At 43.6% G+C, this 19,923-nt stretch overlaps 1 protein-coding gene across 1 annotated transcript in view; it reads left to right on the top strand.

The window, feature by feature from the left end:
• Positions 1–19,923, top strand: part of COL22A1 (collagen type XXII alpha 1 chain) — a 237,409-nt gene that overhangs the window by 22,189 nt on the left and 195,297 nt on the right. The window contains exons 2-3 of the mRNA XM_040588639.1: positions 3,580–3,747; positions 9,270–9,836. Coding sequence (XP_040444573.1) covers positions 3,651–3,747; positions 9,270–9,836 — 664 coding nt within the window. The 5' untranslated portion in view covers positions 3,580–3,650. The remainder of the gene's footprint in view (positions 1–3,579; positions 3,748–9,269; positions 9,837–19,923) is intronic.

Below are 19,923 nucleotides of genomic sequence, written 5' to 3' on the forward strand. Positions count from 1 at the left end.
TTTGGCTCATTCAGGAATAAAGCCCATGATAAAATGCCCATGCTATAGTCATAGCCCAGCTATGCAGTTCCATCCTGGACATGTATGTGATTCTTTGGGAAGCAGAGCCCTAGCTCTGTTCCCAGCCTCAAGGGATAAAGCTCAAGAAGACAAACCAGCATCCTTTAAATTACAGGAGTGCAATGGAAGCTCAACAGTGGGAAAAATATTAAAATACATTTAAGATGAGAAGACCCAGTTTTCCTTCAGCTTTTTTCTGATGCTGCTTTTTACGAGCATACATTTCCCAGAGTGTTTACTTACCGTTGCAAAGTAGAGAAGCCTTATCAAGGATGCTCGCTGACCTAAAACTCTGTACCGCCCCCCCCTTAAAAAGCTATACTGAAGCTGAAAGTTATATAGAGCTTGTGTCTATCTTCTGCATATTGTTTGTTCAGCTGTGAGGCAGTATGAATAGCTTAGTACTATGCCTGTATTTCACATGTAAAGAGCTTATTTTAACATTTACCGGCATGCTTCTCAGCCTGGATGCCATTCCTACATCATGTTTGCATGTAGACAGAATTTTTCACCTCTTTTTTTCCTATTATACTATTAAAAACAGGGCCTCAGACATGGAGTCTGCAGTTTGGTAATAAACTCGGACATGATAGCATTTGTAAGTTCTTTTTGCAATGTGACTTAATGCATCACAGTGTGTTACAAGGGAATCCCAAAATGATATTTGTGAGATAAAAAGAAAAAAGGAGGTATTTTTAAAGGATGTCCCTTGACTTAGGCTACTTTGATTATTCCCACATGATAGGCCGAACTAAAAATAATAGTAACAAAAAAGTCCACGTTGGACATTTGGAAATAGGGTCAACTAAACAGGATTTCTTATTCTTCGATCACTCTGAAACCTAAACTGTCCCACTTTTGGCTCCTTTTCCACCCTTTCTCCTGGAAGGCGAAATAAATGTTGATCAGCTGCTGTCATCTCAAACTGTGCTCGGTCTCACAGTGACAGACTGAGGTGGGAAAGAAACCAGTGTGGAAAACCCATCACTAAAAATGCTTGATCTCCAAGCTTTCTTCTAATACCTCTGAAGACTTCCTTGCTGTGATATGAGTGCTGTCGATGTGAATGGGGTAATTTTCTCTGACTGATATATCCATACGTAAAGTAGTTGCAAGTTAAGAGACTTGGTTCAATTCTTTGTGCTACAAAAATGGATAAAATTATGTATTTTGGCCTGAATACAAGAATAATATTGAGCCACAAATGTATATTAAAGCCACCACAGATTATGATTTTAAGCAGATGTTCTGATTTGATTTGGGTTTTTCCCCCGCTATTTTTAGCTTAAATGACTGTTCTGAGACATCTTTCAGCATTCACAATGCAGCAATGAGCTCTTGAAGTGTTTTGGCAAGGAGTGGAGAAGAATGACACCTTAGAAACACTTCTCTCGGACCTGGTCATGTAGGTAGTCCTGCTGGGGCAGGAGTTCTGCACGTCCCAAATGAGCCACGGCCACCAAGCTCCCTGTCACACTGCGCCCGCTGCCTGTCGAGCCAGCAGCAGTCCATCCTGCCGCCGTTCTGCTGACTGACACCAGCCGGTGCTCTGCTCCTTTTATCCTGGCCTTATGTGGGTTAGCAGCTGGCAATGACTGTTTTTAATAACATATTTATAAAACTTTGCAGCCATGCAAGCCCAGACACAGAGACAGGACCTTTTGAGCTCCCAGCGCTAGAGGTGCAGAACACCGCATGGCAGATCTGGTTTCCCATCTCTCACTACCGCTACTAACTTGCTCTCCCATCACCAGTACCAGAAAACAATGTTTGCTAAATAATACACGGGAGGAAAAAAACTCGGGCTGAAGGCTCCCATAGCTATTTTGAGTAATGCTTGTCCTGATCCCTCGGCAGGCAGCTGCCTGATCGGTATTTCAGTAATGTACTTATTTAAAATGAAATTCTAACTACTGCAGGGCATGGTGATATTTTCATGCCCTGTTTACCCTGCAACCTTTTCCAGCTCGTTCAAACCTGAGCACCTCACTGTCTTGTAGGGACATCATCTGGCTGAGGTGTAAACTACAGCACCTGCTTGTGCCCTGTGGATTTAGGGATCGTACTTGAATAAGCATGCATTTTTTTATAAAACAATCTTTCTTGCATTTATGCTCCACTGATGGCAGATACTTCCCAATTTTATTTTCAGAGTGCAGGGTTTATTAGATGTATTGCTTTTCTTCTTGTCTGCATATGAGATGGACTTCTAAAAATAGTTGAGCCTGTATTTTGTCCTGGGAATAAAGATTTACAGCTACATCTCAGCAACTACATAAGATTTCCCCCTTTTTATTTCCTAAAGCAGTATGACATGTACTTTATTTCTGAGATACATGGTAGAGATAGTCCCAACATTTGACTCATCAAGACTGTTTTTGAACAAATGCTGACACCACCATTCTTTTTGTCTGTGATTCCCACAGAACCCTATTGCTCTGAAAAGAAATATCCTAGAATGCATAATCAACCCTGCAGCAATGATCTACAACATACAGTATCCCCTTCAAAAAAAATCCCCTCTTTTACCCAGCTATCAACAGTGAGAAGCTGACATGCATGCTAAAAGACAGAGGAAGCAGAAATACCCTAAAAAAAATGGGCAAAAATCCCTGTGCATTAGAGAGGAAAAGACAGATTCAGGAGCTGGGAGAAAGTTTTCCAAAACGATTCCTTAGGCAGTAAGAGCTACTGAGTAGAAACTGTTTTCTCCTGTGTGTGTAGACAGTAGGTAGAACTGCAGTGATGTTATGATCTAATAAAAAAATAATAAAACTGCAGCAATAAGTAAACAATAAAATAAAAAAATAAAAAAAGGGTTGATCTAGTGTTAGAAAACATAACTAAATTTTTAACACCCCAGTCACTTTACCTGGCTTGTTATAACACTGGCTGACTTCAGTGGCTTCAGTCAAGGTAAACAAACTGATGACCTTAAAGTGATGATCATCCACCTGAGTTTTTGCACTTCTTTAAATTAAATAGTTGAAAAAAAGTGTTTTGAAACTGTTGAGTTTACTGTTACAGACAAGGGCCGATGGCAACAAACATGTGTATGAAAACAGCCATGTATTTTTAGCATTTGTTGTTTTTGAGGCTCCAGAACTGAAAGCAGCAATGAGTGAAATGGCAACCAGTTGTGTGTGATTTACAGTGGTTTGTATCTCGGCTCAGCGTTGTGTATGTCCTAATGATGAATGTGTGGGAGGGCCAGGTCAAGAATGGTTTCCACTCCAGTGCATTGATTGTGTAGTTGGCAGTGGGCTCAATTAAAGTATAATAATCTGGTAATCTCTCTCCTGTTTCCATTCACTGCTGCACACTGAATAGAGCCAGTGAAAGACTATAGCTTTTGAAAAGTAGGTGAACTCCTGCCTCTTTGTCTGAGCGGTTTCTGTATAGTCAAGTAAAATGACAGGCAGAAGAGACAACTCTCCAAAACCTTGCTCCCATGACTTGCATCATTACTGATGTTTGTGTTTCTATGAGATAACACTTGCTTTTTCTTTTCTTTTCTAGGCCACAGACTGGGTTTCTAACAAGCTTCTAGTGACCACGGAGAAAAGACAAGCTGATGTGAGAAAGGAGATATGGATATGTCCACTATGGGAAGATGCTGCGTGCCCCATCTCCTGATTCTTCTCACATTTGTGTTCAGCGGGGAGAGAACTGAGGCACAAAGAGCAGGTACGCACTGTTCAGCTTACTGCCTCGTGCTAAGTAGCTGCTGGGGCTTTTACATGCCTGAGAAGCTATCGTTGCTAGGAGTAAAACAATAAAAAAAAACCCAGCAAGACGTTTGCTGCTGAAAAGACATAAAATAGACCTTAGGGATGGAGATAGTTTAGGGATCAAGGTTATGATTTACCTAGGGTCTCTTGTTCTGCTGCAGGCTTAGAAAGATTAGATTGGGTACCCACAGCAAAGGAAGCAGCACACAGCTTACTCCAGATATGCTTCATCTACCCCTCACGGGAATGAAGATCGCTTCTTCCATGGCCTTTAGTGGGTGTCAGATTAGACCTGGTGAATCTTCTGTCTGGCTGGGACTTTCCTAGTGATCTAAACAGGGTCAGGGCACTGTTCATACCCTCTCTTGGTTCACACTGTCTAGTGGCCAGCAGGGTCCCTGGTGTGGCTTTTCCCCTGTGCTGATGAGCAGTCTTCTCCAAATGCCACAGAATGTATCAGAGGATGGTGCAGCTGAGGGACTGTTCCTATAGGCACTCTTGACAAAGACAGGTTGTTTTTTGGGGGGTAGGTAGTAGCGAGAGTTGAGTTACCTGGGTGTGAGTGATGCTACACCACAGGGATAGAAAATGATTGTAGACCCACACAGTTTCTTGGTATAAAAGCCCAAAGGTACTTTGAGGCAGAGGCTTTCTGTCTCTTTTTCTAGGAGAGGTGATATTCTGTAGGCTTGGGTAATTCATAAGAAAGAAAAGGTTTTTTTAGACCTTCTCTCAGTCTAAGGAATAGCTGCTTAACTGTTATGGGATCTTTATAAGGTTTTTTGGGATAATTATTAGTAACAAAACAAAGTGAGATCTCACCTTTTTTTGTCATAGGAAGATTATGGTGGTACATTTATATGTTGTGTGATTTATATATTGTGTGATTGCTTTAAATAATTTTGGCCTTATGACTTGTTTGTGAAACTATTTTTAATGGCAATATTGCAAAACAGTTGACTAAGCGTCTGAGTGGATGAACACAGCTCCTGGAATTACGCTTCCAGAGAATATTCCTGTAGCTACAAAACTGAAAGTTCACTTTCTATGAATTATCTCCTACATTCCCTTAACATGACCTGTTTCTGCCAGTAAACAATATTATTATAGCATTCTTGGGAAAAAATCAATTTTGTCCAGCAGTGGACATTACTGTGCTAAAAATGCAGATTAATATTTACTAAAAGCTTTTCTGCAGCATTTCATCTCACTGCCATCAGGTCTGTAAGCAAGCTAAGAATCACTGACTCTAAGAAAATGATCCTGCAAGACCATCTTTTTCTTTCCTGCAATACTGCCTGAACAGGCATTACTTTTTAAAACCTTAGGCCTCTCTTGTTTTCAGGCTCATCGCCCTTGAACACAGACAGGATTCATTCTGTCTGTTCTGTTTGTTTTTAAATTGCAGTCATCTCACCTGCTGAGAGTCGTTAAAATAAGCAACAGGAAGGTCTGTACTGTGTGGATTTTATACTCAAATCTCTATATTCTGTAGTTAGTCTCACCTAATTAATAGTCTTTCAGACAGAATAGATTAATAATGAATATTTTCTGAGGGGAGAAATAGAGATTTCTTGCTTCTATCCTTTATATTCTGCAAAAATCAAGCAGAACTACACTTGACAGTCTAGCCAATACACACAGATGTAATATAACTCACATGCCATAATATAAAATTATATATATACTGTCAACTCCACACTGATTACTTTTGAAAGAGCTTTTCCAGCCAGACCTTTCTTGCTCTGTTGCTAGAGACAAGCATTCCCTCACTCACAAAATGCCATCACAGAACATGATCCTACATGGACAGGTGTGCTGGTTTTGGCTGGGATAGAGTTAATTTTCTTCCTAGTAGCAGGTATGGGGCTGTGCTTTGGATTTGTGCTGGAACTAGTGTTGATAACACAGAGATGTTTTTATTATTGCTGAGCAGTGCTGACACAGAGCCAAGGCCTTTTCTGCTTCTCACACCGCTACAACAACAGCGAATACGCTGAGGGGGCACAAGGAGTTGGGAGGGGACACAGCTGGGACAGCTGACCCCAACTAACCCAAAGAATATGCCATACCATATGACATCATGGTCAGCAATAAAACTAGGGGGACAGTTGGCTGTGGGCCACCGCTTGGGGACTGGTTGGGCAATGGTCTGTTGGTGGGGAGCAATTGTTTTCATTTGCATCCCTTGTCTTTCTTGGGTTTTATTTATCTCTCTTTGTTATTTTCCTTGTCATTATGATTTCTGTTCTTCCTTCTTCTTCTTCGTATTAGAATTAGTATTTGATATGATTATATTTAAATTATTAAACTCTTTTTATCTCAGCCCAGAAGTTTTCTCACTTTTACCCTTCCAACTTTTACCCTTCCAATTCTCTTCCCCCGATCCCACTGAGGAGAGGGCAGTGAGCAAGCAGTTGTGTGATGCTTAGTTTCCAGCTGGGTTTAAACCATGACAACAAGTTGTTTCCAGCATAATCCCATGTGGATCAGTTATTCCCGATGTGATCCCAATCCCATGTGCATAGGTTGTTCCTGTAGACACTGAAGGAACAGCAATACTTGGGATGGACTCTGCTACAGAAGTTAACACAGCAACATATGATACTCATTTTTCATCTTCACCTGCAACACAACAGGTGTACGCTCAACCGCTGTCCTGTCACAGCCATCATGCAATACCATGCACACTGACCCAGACTGTTACAATGCCTACCTTTATAGGTAAACTTTTTTTTACTACTTTTACTTTTATTTGAAGGCAAATCCTCTTCATGTGGCTTAGTTACCAACATTCTCCAGTGTAGTGAGCTGTTCTGGGATTCCTGTCCCCGTTAGGGCAGGTGCACAGACCCATGATGATCAAACCTACCAGTTTATGGTGCAAAAGCACCATTAATTTATGAACCATAAGGTCAAATGTGGGTGTGGGGCAAGACTTTATGAGCTTCCTGTAGGCTCAAATGCTGGAAGTCAATGACGAAATATGTCGACAGCATCATCCCCCCACCTTTGGGTAGCGCAATTCACATTTCTGTTCACCGAGCTGGCTGTCAAGCAAGTGCTTGACTGGATGAACAGTATACGGTACCTCCATACTCTTTGGTCTGCTCCAGAGAAAAAAATCCTAGTCTTTAGCTAACATCCACATTGGGTGCATTTACATCAGTGCTTTAACTCTGGTCAGGAGTGCAGCAGGGACAGGTGATTTCCCAAAGGACAGCAGCCAGGAGCTGGGGGTCTCCCTGGGCTGGCAGGACAGGGTCTCACCAGCCACAGCCTGTCCCACCCCCACCAGCCAGGGAGCAGGGAAGGCTGGAGGATGGCAGCCAGGCTCAACTGACAATCCAAATTCCCAGACAAGCTCATAGTGATGAAACAGGTCCAAGATCAAGCCAGGAACGTGAGCCAGCAAGTCAGGGTCCAACTCGGGTCCTAAGACAGCATCCAGGGTCAGCTACTTTCTGGACAAATACGTAGAGGTGAGGCAGGTCTGAGGTGAAGCCAGGAAGTCAGTCCATGACTCAGGCAAGGGACAAAGGTGAGACCTCACCTTGAAAGTAGCTTCCAGTGGAAGAAGAGATAGAACTTTCTGGAATGTTTCCAGCACAGCTTTCTGAGGAGTTCACCAAAGGGTAGGGAGCCATGGCAGCCAGACCCTGGAGAAGGGGCTTACTCTTAGGACCTCAATAAAGATTTCCAGTTTTCACAGGGAATCTTCCAAGCGTCTCCACTTACTGTGCTTTGGTTCATGCCATGGAGCAGTCGTGGATTGATTTCTGATGAAACTGAACAGCAAGATACACTTAAGAGGCATGTATAATGGGTCTCTGTCACTGATGGAAATTTAGTTGCTGAGACCTGGCTGGAACTGGTCTGACGCAAGCGCAAACATGGAAACCCTACAGTGGAAATGTCACTTTTTAATGTATGGAGAGCTAATCTGTCCTTAGTAGGCATACCCTGAGGTTATGTATTCTCAACAAATTCTCTCAGATTTTCTGACCAAGGGAGGTGGGTTGGTCAGTCCATGTCAGAGCCCAGAGGAGGTTAGTAACATGGTTGTGGTGGGAACAGTTGGAGGAATCAGGGTTCTGCAGCGAAATAGGAGTCAACAGAACAGATCTGCTATGTGGGTGTGGGTAGATGTGGGATACCAGCTCAGATCCTGGTAAAGCAGTAGGATTTAAAGGCAATTGCCAAAATTTCAGGGGCCAGGTAGACCATCTCCAGTGGGACATAGCAAAGCCCTGTTACTCTGAGAGAAATAAAGCAGCACAGTCACTGGTATGGACCAGCTCTCTTTATTGTACCATATGTGCTTTGCACTCCACATGATTGGTCAAATTAGCTTTTTGCCATTTGTTCAAACAAGCAGTTGTGCTCTGTGAGACAATGATGTGAGACAGGAACTACTGGAGAAACAATGGTTGGTGGTTGTAACCATAGACAAATAGACTCTGTAGAGCAGCTTTCAGTCTTGAAACTCAGAATTTCTTAGGGACTATACTCCATAATAGTGAATTAAATAAACATATGCATATATATACTTTTTGTCCATTTGGGGCATTAAAGATGAATCTTTAGCATCTGCAGGACATTTATGAATTTACTGCCTCCTGGCTTGCATTCAGCCATTTTTTCTAGCCAAATTCAGAAATGGCTAGAAAACATCTCCTGGGAGATCTACTTCCTTGGCAAGCAGTTGACAAATATATGACCCATCTAGCTTCACAGGGCAAGCAAGCTGCAGTTAAAATACATTTGCCTTTTGGATTACACAGGCCTCAGATTACAAATATCACAGCTGGAGGCAAAAGGGTGGTTGAGGGAATAAGTGAACTTTTCCCTCAGAAAGCAACTGCCCTTTATTGTCAAGGAAGCCACCCCAGTATTCAGGGACTTGTTCTCTAGTCAATAGTCAATGGCAGACAGCTTCATAATCAAAACAATCTTGTTATAAACTTGCTTCACCAACACATCACACTGGGCTAAGGAACTGCTTCTAGCTAAGCATAAATCAATCATAATGTTAAAGCAAGAGGAAACATGAAAGCTTCACTACTCACAGTCAGGATTGGCATAGGCAAGGTCAGGGCAGGTCTCTTGATCTGCCAGGGTCATTTCAGAGCATTGCCTGAGCAAAGCACTGCAATGAAGTTTCGGAAGTATAGCTTCATATGCATGCAGATGGTGTGGGTGAAGGATTGAGCAGAGGCAGGTAGTAGTGCAGGGAGAGAAAGGGTTTGCATTTCAAAATGAAGTGTTTGCTGGGCTGTAGATATTCTGAAACAGATGAAGTGAATCACAAGGAATGAAGGAAGGAAGGCTGAGAATCTGTTTTTTCCCTGCGGGATAGGGAGGGGGCTTGCTACCTCCTCCAAATTGCTCACCAGGGAGCCATGCCTAGAGAATATTTGCTATGCCTGGTACTCTTCTTTTATCTTCCTTCAGCGGTATTTTCTGTTGCTCCTGCAGGTTGCAAGAATGTTCATTATGACCTTGTCTTCATCTTGGATGCCTCCTCCAGTGTCGGAAAAGAAGATTTTGAGAAAGTTCGGCAGTGGGTGTCTAATCTGGTGGAAACTTTTGAGATTGGCCCAGACAAAACCCGTGTAGGTGTGGTGCGATATAGTGACAGTCCAACCACAGAGTTCGACTTGGGAAAGTACAAAACCCGTGAGGAAATCAAAGAGGCTGCACGCAAAATTAAGTATTACGGGGGTAATACGAACACTGGAGATGCTCTTAGGTACATCAACACCTACAGTTTTTCCAAAGAAGCTGGTGGGAGACTCAGTGATCCAACTGTTAAAAAAGTGGCTATCCTTTTGACTGATGGAAGAAGCCAGGATTATGTCTTGGATCCAGCCACTGCAGCTCATCAGGCTGGGATTAGGATCTTTGCTGTGGGTGTTGGCGAAGCCTTAAAAGAGGAACTTGATGAGATTGCTTCAGAACCCAAGTCTGCTCATGTGTTTCATGTCTCCGATTATAATGCCATCGATAAAATTCGGGGGAAGCTGAGAAGACGTCTCTGTGAAAGTAAGTAGACTTCCCAGTTCTTCTACACAATTAGAATTATTATAGGTTCAATTAGCATTATAGGTATGAAAAGTTGTGATTGTTTATATCATTCTTATAATTCTATGCTGATAATTCTTTATTTTAGAGTCTTCCACTCTGTAAGAAGCCATTTTACTACCTGGAGCATGATGAAGTGATCCCTTCTGGGTCTTCTGCCCAAGTCAGTATTAACTGCTAGGTCAGCTTCTAGTGGTCAACTAGAGAGCAAAATGTGAATTCCTTTTTCTTCTGATATAGTTCAATTACTTTACCATATTTTGGACTGATGAATATGAAGAGTGACATCTTATTTATACCCAGATTTTGGTTTATTTTGTGCAGGAACTGTTTTTTTCCTCTCTTATTTTCTGGTATTTTTGCTATGAGAAGAGTGCTCTGGATGCTGCTGAGAATGATCCTTTGGGAAGCAGAAAGACACTTGTGCTTTTCTGCCTTTCAGCATCCCAAGTCTACTCACAACTGGTGTTCTCTGTACAACTAGTGCTCCGGTTATCAACCCCATAAACCTTGCTGATGTTTTGCATGACTTTTAATGGAGAACACTGTGTGAAATTCACAGTGAACAAATGAACTTTGACTTTCCAGCACTCCGGTGAAGGGGACTGTAATGGCATTATGGCTGTTATCTTGCAGCACCTTAATAGGAACTGCAGTCACTTAAGTCCTTTCTCCTTCCACCACTGACAAATCATTCTCTCATTCTTAGTGACTACATAAAAGCTACCAGTCTTTGCTGCTTTTTGCAGTGTGTGTTGTGGTTACTGTGAGCTCTCTGTGTCAAAATCATGAGACACTGCTCTGGTTCCTAGGTCTGAACACGCAAGACAACAGCTGACTCCCTGTGTAATTGCTGTCATGCATTGCAGTGTTACACTGTCCACGTCTGTAGTCTGGCAAGTTGTTACTGGCAGGCGACAGTAAGTTGCCTGAAAAAAAGCAGACCTTGCAGCTGGTGTTGTGAAACTTTTTTTGCTCTCTTCGACCTCCATTTACAAGAAAAAGGTGTTAACATAACACTCTGGGCTTATGCATGCTTCTTAAAGAGTGACTAGCACAAGCAGGCATAAACCAGTTGACGCTGCCCAGCAGTATCAACCAGGTGTGACTAGGTTTTTTTGCAGATTGAATTAAAATGGGTACGGATACTGTAATATAAATAGACGTGGAAGTCATGGTGGATATTGTCTGTAAGCCACACAGACTGAAGGAGCTCAGCCTTTTTCCCTGAAAATCATCCGTAATCATACACTCAACTGGGGTCTAATGAAGGGTAAACCCTTCTGGTGGGAACGCTCAAGCAACTCAGCTTCCTACTGCAGCTGCTGAGCTCCCAAAATGTGATTTTCTTTGAAATTCTCTTATTTTCCTTTTCTAAAGTGAGTATTTTCAGTATACTTTGTACCTGGGTTGGTGTTTGTCACCGTCTCAAAAAAGCTGTTTATCTGCCTGAGTATAACGCCATTTGCCTGTGGCTTTCTGAGCCCATACTATGTCCAGACGTGTGCACATACCACTTCTCAGTAGATTGCCAAGGATCACTGGGAGCATCCTTCATCCCGAGCAGGATAGCAGGCACTCTTCAAGGTGTTTGCTTCCACCTGCACTAGTGGGTTCGGTGGGGAGACATAAAGCCTCCAAAAGGGTAAGTGAAAGGGAAGGGTTTACTTGTATGAGATATGGAGAACTTTTAAGGACAAAACATGCTTGTGGTGGGTTAACCTTGGCTGGATACCAGGTGTCCACCAAAGCTGCGCTCTCACTCCACTCCTCAACTGAACAGGGGAGAGAAAATGTGACAAAAGGCTCTTGTCGAGATAAGCCAAAAGTCGAGATAAGGACAGGGAGGTCGCTCACCAGTTACCATCAGGGGCAAAACAGACTCGACTTGGGGAAATTATTTTATTACCAATCAAATCAGAGTAGGATAATGCGAAATAAAAACAAATCTTAAAAACACCTTGCCCCACCTGTCCCTTCTTCCCAGGCTCAACTTTACTCCTGATTTCTCGACCTCTTCACCCCAGCAGCGCAGGGGAACAGGGCTTGGGGCTGTGGTCAGTTTATCACGTGTCTGCCGCCCCTGCCCCCCAGGGGAGGCTCCGCACCCCCTGCCCTGCCCAGCCCGGGGTCCCTCCCGCGGGGACAGCCCTCCCTGCCCCGCTCCAGCGGGAGCCCTTCCCCCCGCCGCAGCCCTTCCCCCCCTGCCGCAGCGCGTCCCCCCCGCGGGCGCAGCCCCCCCGGCCCGGCCGGCCCCAGCCCCCCCGCCCCCGGGGGCACAGGCCCTGCCCCAGCCCGGCCCCGGCCCGGGCTCCTCCCCGCGGGGCCACGGGCCCTGCCCGGAGCCGCCCCGGCGCCGCTGCCCGCGGGTCACGGCCCCCTGCGGGCACCCCCTGCCCCGGGGGGGGCCCTGCCCGGGCTGCGGGGGGGGAGCCGCTCCCCCGGGGGCTCCGCGGGCCGGGGGCGCCGTGGGCCGGGGGGGAATCTCTGCTCCGGGCCGGGAGCGGCTCCGGCCCCTCCGGCGCTGCCCGGGGGCTGCAGGGCCGCGGCTCCCGCACATCCCGCTCCTCTCCCGCTGCACGTTGCTGTGCGGGTTGTTCCCGCTTCTTCAATACGGTCTCTCAGAGGCGCTGCCGCCGGCGCTGAGGGGCTCGGCCTGGGCCGCCCGCGGGGCCATCCTGCCGCCGGCTGCGTCGGCTCCATCCGACACGGGGGAAGCTTCTGGCACCTTCTCACAGAAGCCACCCCTGTAGCCCACCACCACCAAAACCTTGCCACTCCAACCCAATACAAAGGTTGCTAAATGGATTGGTTTCAGTGTCAGGACGAAGGGAATCAGCCAGCCTTCAATGAATATTGATAAGGAAGGGAACAGAGGAGGGAATTGGATGAACAGCTGAGCAGCGAGTGGGTAATGTGCACATATCGAGGATCACTCAGGCAGACACGTAAGGATGTTAGCACTGACAGGGGGAATTGAGTATCCAGCTACACAGGATGTAGCACATGGAGGTGAATTTGAAGTGGACGCAGGGGAGAAAGAGGAGATACCATCTATGGCAGCAAACACGGGTGCAGAAGACTGATTTCCACAACAATAGCAGTTACAGGAGATAGGGCTGCCATAGCTGTTCCTGGGCAGTGTTCTTCTGATCCGAGGACTTGGTGACATGGTCTAATATCCCTGTATCCTTCATTCTGGCCTTGATGGGGGACATCTCAGTGTCTGGCCTCAGTCCCTCTCGCTGCAACTGCAGCCCAGTTTTGTCCTGTTTTCAATGGGTATCAAAGGTAGTTTATTCTTTTCCTCTGTACGTCAGTCTTTCCTGCTTGGAAGGCTGTTATTCGTCTTCCCGAAGTTTTTTTTCCCTGGATTGAAAGTAGGAAAACTGTTTTTTGGCAGAAACAGTCTTGTCTTTTTTATTTATTTAATTTATTGCTTTGCATGCAAAATTTTTTTAATAGGCGTGATGTTTAGATCAGATCTAAACAAAACAAGACATTCTTGTCACCAAAGCCATCCACTGAAAGAGAGGATGAGACTGCGAGAGCACCACCAGCAGAAGTATTAACATAGGGATCAGGTGACTTTTTGTTATCTGAATATGTAAGGTGGAACCGTTCTGGGGGGTGATAGAGGGCTGGTGGAGAACAGGACCAAGTGATTTCTTGTGCGTGTGCCGCTTTTAAATTTCATGTTAACACAGCAGGAACAGGAAAGAAGTTCACTGTAAGGGCTCTGCCTTACACATATTTTAGAAGGTAAAACTTTCAGCAGCTGTTGTAGTTAACTTTCTGTGGTTTTAATGACAACACCACATAAAACGGGAACATACAGACCATGGGGTGGGTGGAGGACGTGACAAGGGCACATGTCAGGCTGCTGTTTAGTTTGTGCACATTCTAAGACAAAAGCATATATTGCCACAGCCAACCTAGGGTTTTAATAGACATAATCCTTTGTGAGCTCCTGGGAGACACATCAATCAAAAGAGTGGAAATGGTAGAAACTTTTTTTGTTGTACTGACAGTGATGAGTCTTCCAGTCCTTGTACTGCTGTACTACCAAAACGTGAAGAGTCTTGACGTGTTACAAATACTGGATTTCATGCCAGCAGCTGTTCAGAATTACTTGTCTCAGGTCTCACTGGATGTCTGTCCATTCCATCTTGCTATATTTGACTAAATTTTATTGCTATGAATATGTCATTAAGTGCATTAATAGCATTTTAGCTCTTGTTTTATCTTGTGAAAGTAAGCATGACAGAATCGAAAAATTACGTGTCTGCTCAGGGAGACATCATGGCAGTTGGAGATATTTTTGCCAAACATCTCCATTACATTCTGGACTATAGTTAGCAGGCAAAAATGGGTGATGCTTTCACAGGAAAGCGGGAGAGATATATTCTGCTAAAAATTCCAGAGATGCTACATGCTTCCTAAATAGGGTTTCTGCTTATATATTGTAGACATAACAACAAGCAGCTATGGAATATTCAAAAATAAACTAGCATATGCTTCTGGTAGATGAATAGTAGGATTATGCTTGTCAAAGAGATCTGATTGCTTTAATTTCAACCCAAATTTAATTTAAAGATGGATTTGATAAGTTAGTGAATGTACAAAATTTTCAACCTGGCTTGAAATCTGTAGCACTGGTGTTTTAATACTATCATCTGACATTTAAGCCTCAATGGGGGAGGTGTTCCAGTTGTGGCCTAAAACACCTGTACCTGCTCAGAGGTAATTGTTTCATAAAAAGACAGATTGCAGTGCTTTGGATGCTGTAATATTTGAGTTTATTTTGTTATCATTAAGCCAGACAGGTGATAAGGCACAGTCTGCAAAGCTCTGCAAAAACATTCTCACTCTTTACTGGCTCCATAAAGCAGAAGCCTTGGCTTGCCGAAGACTTGGCAACCTTGGAGTACATAGTACGTATGTGTGTGCTAAGCCTCTGCTCTACTGCAAAAATCAGATTTCATAACTTGAAAATAAATTAGGCTTTAGAGGTACAGTTTCTGCTAAGATTTGGGTCTTTTTTTCTACAGCTAGCAATAGCAGAAACACAAGCAGACATTTTCTAAGGAAGTACTATAGGAGTATTTTGCTCATGTTGGCCTACGTCCAGTAATGTCTTTCACATATAATGTAGCCCTTTCTACAACCAATTTTTAGTTGTCTGTGAGCTTGATGAGCTCCTTACCATGATGACTTACCTCTGCAAGCGTGTGGAATACCAAAGGACTATGTCATCATGTGAATCTCAGATGTGAAAACACAAGGAGATGAAGCTGAAATGTTTCAATGACTGGTTGATACCAAAGGTTTTTCATTGATTTAAGTTGATAGAGTGAGGCCTGTGATAATATATCAAAAGCAGTCACATGTCCAAATGATTCATAACATTTATTTTTCTATTTGTACATGTCTTTGTTGACTTTGGGTTGGGTATGCAGTGCATAAAATATAGGTCTTATGCTACCACTGTTCCGTTTCTGATGCAAAAAGTCTTCCAGCCTTCAAGGCAACACCTTGAACACCGTTCAAAATCATAGTCTAAAAGCTTCAGGGATGTCTTTTTTTGAAGTCAGCTTTGCATGGTATAGTATGTTCACAGAAGAACAGTAAGCTTTTTTTTCTTGGCCTTCAATGTTAAAACTATCTCATGCATCTCAGAGACCATGACAAAGTGTAGGCATCTGAATTACCATATCTTGACTGATGTCAAGATGATACTAAGAGACTTATGAGTATAGTCAAATCTCACATGAGTACTGAAATATTGAAACACATCAGCACCTAGAAGTATTTGCCTAACTGTTGATCTCAAAATTACACTTCTGTTGAGCTCTGAGATTTCACTGTAAAAGCATTCATTTCTAGATAACTTTGCATTATACATCATGGAATAAGAAAGGAGGTAGAACTCAATAAGCTGGCAGGAGTGAGAATTCTGAAGTATTTTAATGAACTCGGTTGTGGTAGTAGTTTTAATTCTTTTAGTTTGTTGAGCAGAATTCAATCTTGGGAATTTGTAGACTGCTTTTAATTTCATAGTTGGAGCATGACTTTATTTAGGTTCCTCAAGAGTTCAGGTTAGCAGTAGTTCCAGTTCTTGTTTGGTCTTATTGCAAGAACTCTTTTTCATCGTTGTGATTACTTGTAAAGACTTCTTACAAATGTTAGCATAGCTTCTTGTCATCTGGCAGAACTTGGTACATGCCACAAATGCACCTATTAATTTATCTGGAAAAATCTGTGGCACCCATCTCCATGTTGAATGCAGAGAAGGCTGAGGTATTTTGGAGTGTAACTGATGTTTAGCAGACCGGTTAGTCTGATTAGCACAGTACATCCCATGAAGATGACCTAACTCTTGTTCTTTTAGCTCATGTACACCTGCCACCGGTACCGTTCTTAGTGGAATATTCCACATTTGGCTGCTTAAGAGTATGTCCAGGCTAAGTGCAGCCACTAACATTTTGATTCTCACTTGAAAATCTAGTCACTTCCGGATGGTTTGGGAAGTCTGCTAAGAGCTCAGCAGACAACTGATGCTTTTTAAAAAGTTGCAGCTAGGCAATGACCCAGCTGATGGCACTGCTGATACCTCCTGTTACTTCTTGATGCTCTTCCACAGCTGCAGTGTGACTTTCTCAAACTGTGTAACATCTCCAACTTCTAGCAATCATTCACGTCACAAATGACAGGATCGCACATCCTTTCATCACCACATTTGCTGGCTAACTGCGGTTTCCTGCAAAGGCGTAAAAGGCCTGTGATGGAATTTCCAACTGATTTATCTTTTGCTTGAAAGAGAAGAAAAAAACCTCACTTTTCATGGGTGACATGCTGGGAGGAGATAAAATATTTGATGGACTTAGCGGTGATGACAGTATGCAGCTTTCTTCTGCCATTGGGTGGGTTAAAGGGCAGCCTGGTATCTTGGATTATGGCTCCAGGAAGCTAAGATATTCTTTTTCTCTTATAGCATTTTTTTTTTTCAAATCAAATGCCTGAAACTCTCAGATCTGATTTGCCACTTGGCCCAGTCATTACCAGCTTAGAGCAAGATGGTGGCAGAGCTGGTGTCTGACAGCAGAAATCCTTGAGCTCAGGGAGTGTGCAGTGGCTGTTGGTTGGTCCTTGGCTCCTCCACAGATCATGTAGAAGCGACTGCTTTCCTAGGTCATGACTACAGTTCTGTTCTGCCACTGTGTAATCTCCATATCATTTAAATTTTGTGCATCCAAAGAAGGGCAATGAAGCTGGTGAAGGGTCTGGACCACAAGTCTTGTGAGGAGCAGCTGGGGGAACTGGGATCGTTCTGAATCCGAGGGAACTGAGACTCAGAGAGGACCTTGTCACCCTCTACAGCTACCTGAAAGGAGGCTGTGGTGAGGTGGGTGTTGGTCTCTTCTCTCAAGCAACAAGTGATAGGAAAAGATGAAATAGCCTCAAGTTGTGCCAGGGGAGGTTTAGATTGGGTATGAGGAAAAATTTCTTCACCGAAAGTGTTGTCAAGCGCTGGAACAGGCTGCCCAGGGAAGTGATTGAGTCACCATTCCTGGAGGTATTTAAAAGACGTGTAGATGTGGTGCTTAGCAACCTGGCTTAGCAGTGGACTTGGCATTATTAGGTTAATGGTTTGACTGGATGATCCTAAAGGTCTTTTCCAAACTAAACTGTTCTATGATTTTATGATTCTAGTTACTATTTTGCTTGAGACTCTGAAATTTATTCTGAGATTAGCAACAGTGCTGTTTTATGACCAGTTAATACCAGACCCGCTTCTAAAAGGGAAAGTCTTATTCCTCCTAAATTCCTTCTTTTATCTGCCAACACAGGCATTTATGTGGCCCCACCATGAACCACAGCAGTGAGCCAATAAATATTCTTGTTTTCTTTCCTGGATTAGTTTTTACTCAGATTTAGTTCACCATGGAGCCACATGGACGTTTGCTGTCCCAGGGGAGGAACTGGCACAAGGTGAGAACAAATCACTGGGAGTGGGAGGAAGACCTGGTCCTTTGGTACAGTGCTAGTTCATATCAGCTTGATGAACGTTAGCTAAGGACTTCAGAAAGCTGAGGAAAATCCTCTGTGTGCTCCCACCATAAATGTCAGCCTGTGCTCTGCTACCCTCTGGTTGAAGTGTGCACACAGTACATTGCTGGGCAGGTTCTTCCCATTCAGACTCCACTACTAGGCTTCAGCGCAGCTTGCTTGCCTTGAATAAACAGCTTGTTTAACAAAAATATCCCACTGCAGCCAGATCTCTTCATGATTCTGTTCCATTTTCCTTAAATACGCTTTTCAGTATGCATAACTATTGCTGCTTTACTACTGACTTAACTTCTGGTTGCTCAGGGGTGTAGCTGTAGTGACAGAGCTCTTCGTCCTTGGACACACACTGTGTCTGGCTGGAGTCCTTGGTGGGTTCGATGAGCAAGGGGGCCACCACCTTCACTTCAATACAGACTCTGTCAGTGCCTCCAGGCAGCAGCCTGATACTATTTCTGTGATCCTGCACCCAGGTCACTTCTCTCCCCCAGAATGGATTTCAACTCTGTTATAGTTTTGGAAAGTGATTGTCAATTTATTTTTCTTTCCTTGTACTTTGGAAAAAGCAAGGTCTTAGACATTGCCTTCAGGTGAGGAGGAAATTCAGCCTTGCAGCAACTGTGGCCAGATTTCTTCTTTTTGCTGAGGGAGCAAAGGTAGGAGTCCAACAGTCATCCAAACAACAGTGTTTCAGAAATATGTCTGTGGCAGAAAATGGTGTTACTTCTACTCTTTTTTGATACAGCCAAGAAAAGGAGGCTGTTCCAAATCTGCAGCTTTGTACAGACCTCTGACAACCTTAATAAGCAACTCTGAAGGTAGAAATACAATAAAATGAGATTGATTAAACCTTTTGCACTTTCACTGTTCTTATCTCTAGCTTTCTTTAACACTTACATACAAATAGTAGCATCATAAAACATGGGCAATCACTTTACATAAAGCAGTGAATCTCTGGGCTGCCAACAACGTCTTGTCCGAAATCACAGAATCTAGCTGGATGATAACATCTCCCCTAGCTTGTAATAGTTTTTCTTGCATTTCAGACAAGAAATCTCCGTGAACAATGTTTGATGTACAGTAAAACTAATTGTAAAGGCAGAGAGAAGATTAGACTCATGACAAATAAAAGTAAGTCCCAAATGTTAAAAAGAAACATTGAGACAATCAGGAAAAGTATGGGTCTCAGTGGCAGGAGAAATTACATCTTATGAAAAAGTAATGTGCTGTTTAGAGAACAAAAAGAGGAAAAATATGGTGGCTATGGGAGCCATTTCTAAATAGTGTAGGCATGAAAGAGAAATACAGAAATAGGAACAGGCGAAAAACTGGAACATATTGTCATGTGCTGAAAGTTATTAGTAGCTTGTTTTTCAACACCGCCTGCAGCCCTTATTGGTTTTGCAGGAGCTGTGGGTGCTCAGTACTTTCAAGATTAGGCCCTGGAGCCCAATACTTACCCAGGTGCAATCAGAAGGAGGCTTTCTGCCTGCTCTGGTGGAGTCCAAATGGTGGGGTGAAAGAGAGGACTTATCCTTGGGGCAGCACTGTCTGTCTTGGTATTTGCTTGCTGATGGACTGCTTAGGAATGCTCAGTAGAAAGAATAACCTCTGAAGTTGGGCAGATGCTCAGCAGGAGACTAAGGCAATGCACACAAAAACCTCTGAGGTTTCAGGTTTAGTTACAAGCATTTCTGTCCAAGGAAAGCAGAGAGATGGGGAAAAAACCCTCACCACATGTCTTTCACAAAACTAAAATGTTTTCAAACCTCAGCAGCTTTTGTGCAGTTAGGGCTTGCTTTCTCCTTCATGAACAGCCCCTAAACTGACTTCAAACTGAAAGGACACCACTAACAATGTTCTAGGCCTGCCTTCTTCCCTCCTCCTTTTTTCTTTGCACGTTATATGACTATTCCCATAAAAATCCAATAGTACCTTTCAGCACAGGCTGCAAATAGAGCTAAACCATCACCTACCCTGG

This window comes from Falco naumanni, chromosome 3 (assembly GCF_017639655.2).
Source record: "Falco naumanni isolate bFalNau1 chromosome 3, bFalNau1.pat, whole genome shotgun sequence".
Taxonomy (NCBI): domain Eukaryota; kingdom Metazoa; phylum Chordata; class Aves; order Falconiformes; family Falconidae; genus Falco; species Falco naumanni.